Source organism: Carlito syrichta, unplaced genomic scaffold (genome assembly GCF_000164805.1).
Source record: "Carlito syrichta isolate Samal-C Ts95f unplaced genomic scaffold, Tarsius_syrichta-2.0.1 Scaffold169561, whole genome shotgun sequence".
In the NCBI taxonomy this organism is placed as follows: domain Eukaryota; kingdom Metazoa; phylum Chordata; class Mammalia; order Primates; family Tarsiidae; genus Carlito; species Carlito syrichta.
In genome coordinates this window covers 1-539 of record NW_007113657.1, presented here as the reverse complement: position 1 = coordinate 539, position 539 = coordinate 1, and the positions used below count along the sequence as shown (strand labels likewise).

General features: G+C 64.4%; 1 protein-coding gene across 1 annotated transcript in view; it reads right to left on the bottom strand.

The window, feature by feature from the left end:
• LOC103252716 (EH domain-containing protein 1) overlaps positions 1–519 on the bottom strand; it is a gene marked incomplete at its 5' end in the record, with an annotated part of 4,928 nt that extends 4,409 nt beyond the window's left edge. Inside the window, one exon of the mRNA XM_008051305.2 lies at positions 82–519. Coding sequence (XP_008049496.2) covers positions 82–519 — 438 coding nt within the window. The remainder of the gene's footprint in view (positions 1–81) is intronic.
• Between the last annotated feature and the right edge of the window lie 20 nt (positions 520–539).

Sequence of the window (539 nt, the reverse complement as noted above, 5' to 3'; positions counted from 1 at the left end):
TGGCGACAGGTTGTGCAACCTGGGGCCCCGGAGCCCCAGACCCCACCTGGCCACAGACCGCTCCCCTAGCCCCGGGGCTACCTTGGCCAGCCGTGCCCGCTTGATCAGGTCATTGAGCTTCCTGAGGGCGGCGTTCCGGGGCAGCGACTGGATGTCTTTGAAGAGGTCCTGCTCCTCGGCCTCGAAGAGCTTGCGGTTGTCGGGGATGAGCAGCGGGTGGGACCAGAAGGAGCCGATGTAGACGCGGACCACCTCAGGGGTGTTGATGATCTTGCCCAGGGACCACATGAGCGCCCCGTACACCCGCATCAGCTGCTGCGTCTCGATCTGGTCGGCCTTGTTCAGCACCACACGGATCTTGTCCTCGTGGTTCTTGAGGGCCTTGATGACCTCCGAGAACTCGTCGGAGATGTCCAGCTTGTGGGCGTCGAAGAGCAGGATGATGCGGTCCACGCGCTCCGCGAACCACTCCAGGACGGCCGCGAAGTCGTAACCTGGGCGAGGAGGAGAAGCGTGACCCCAGGCCCTCCAACTTGGCC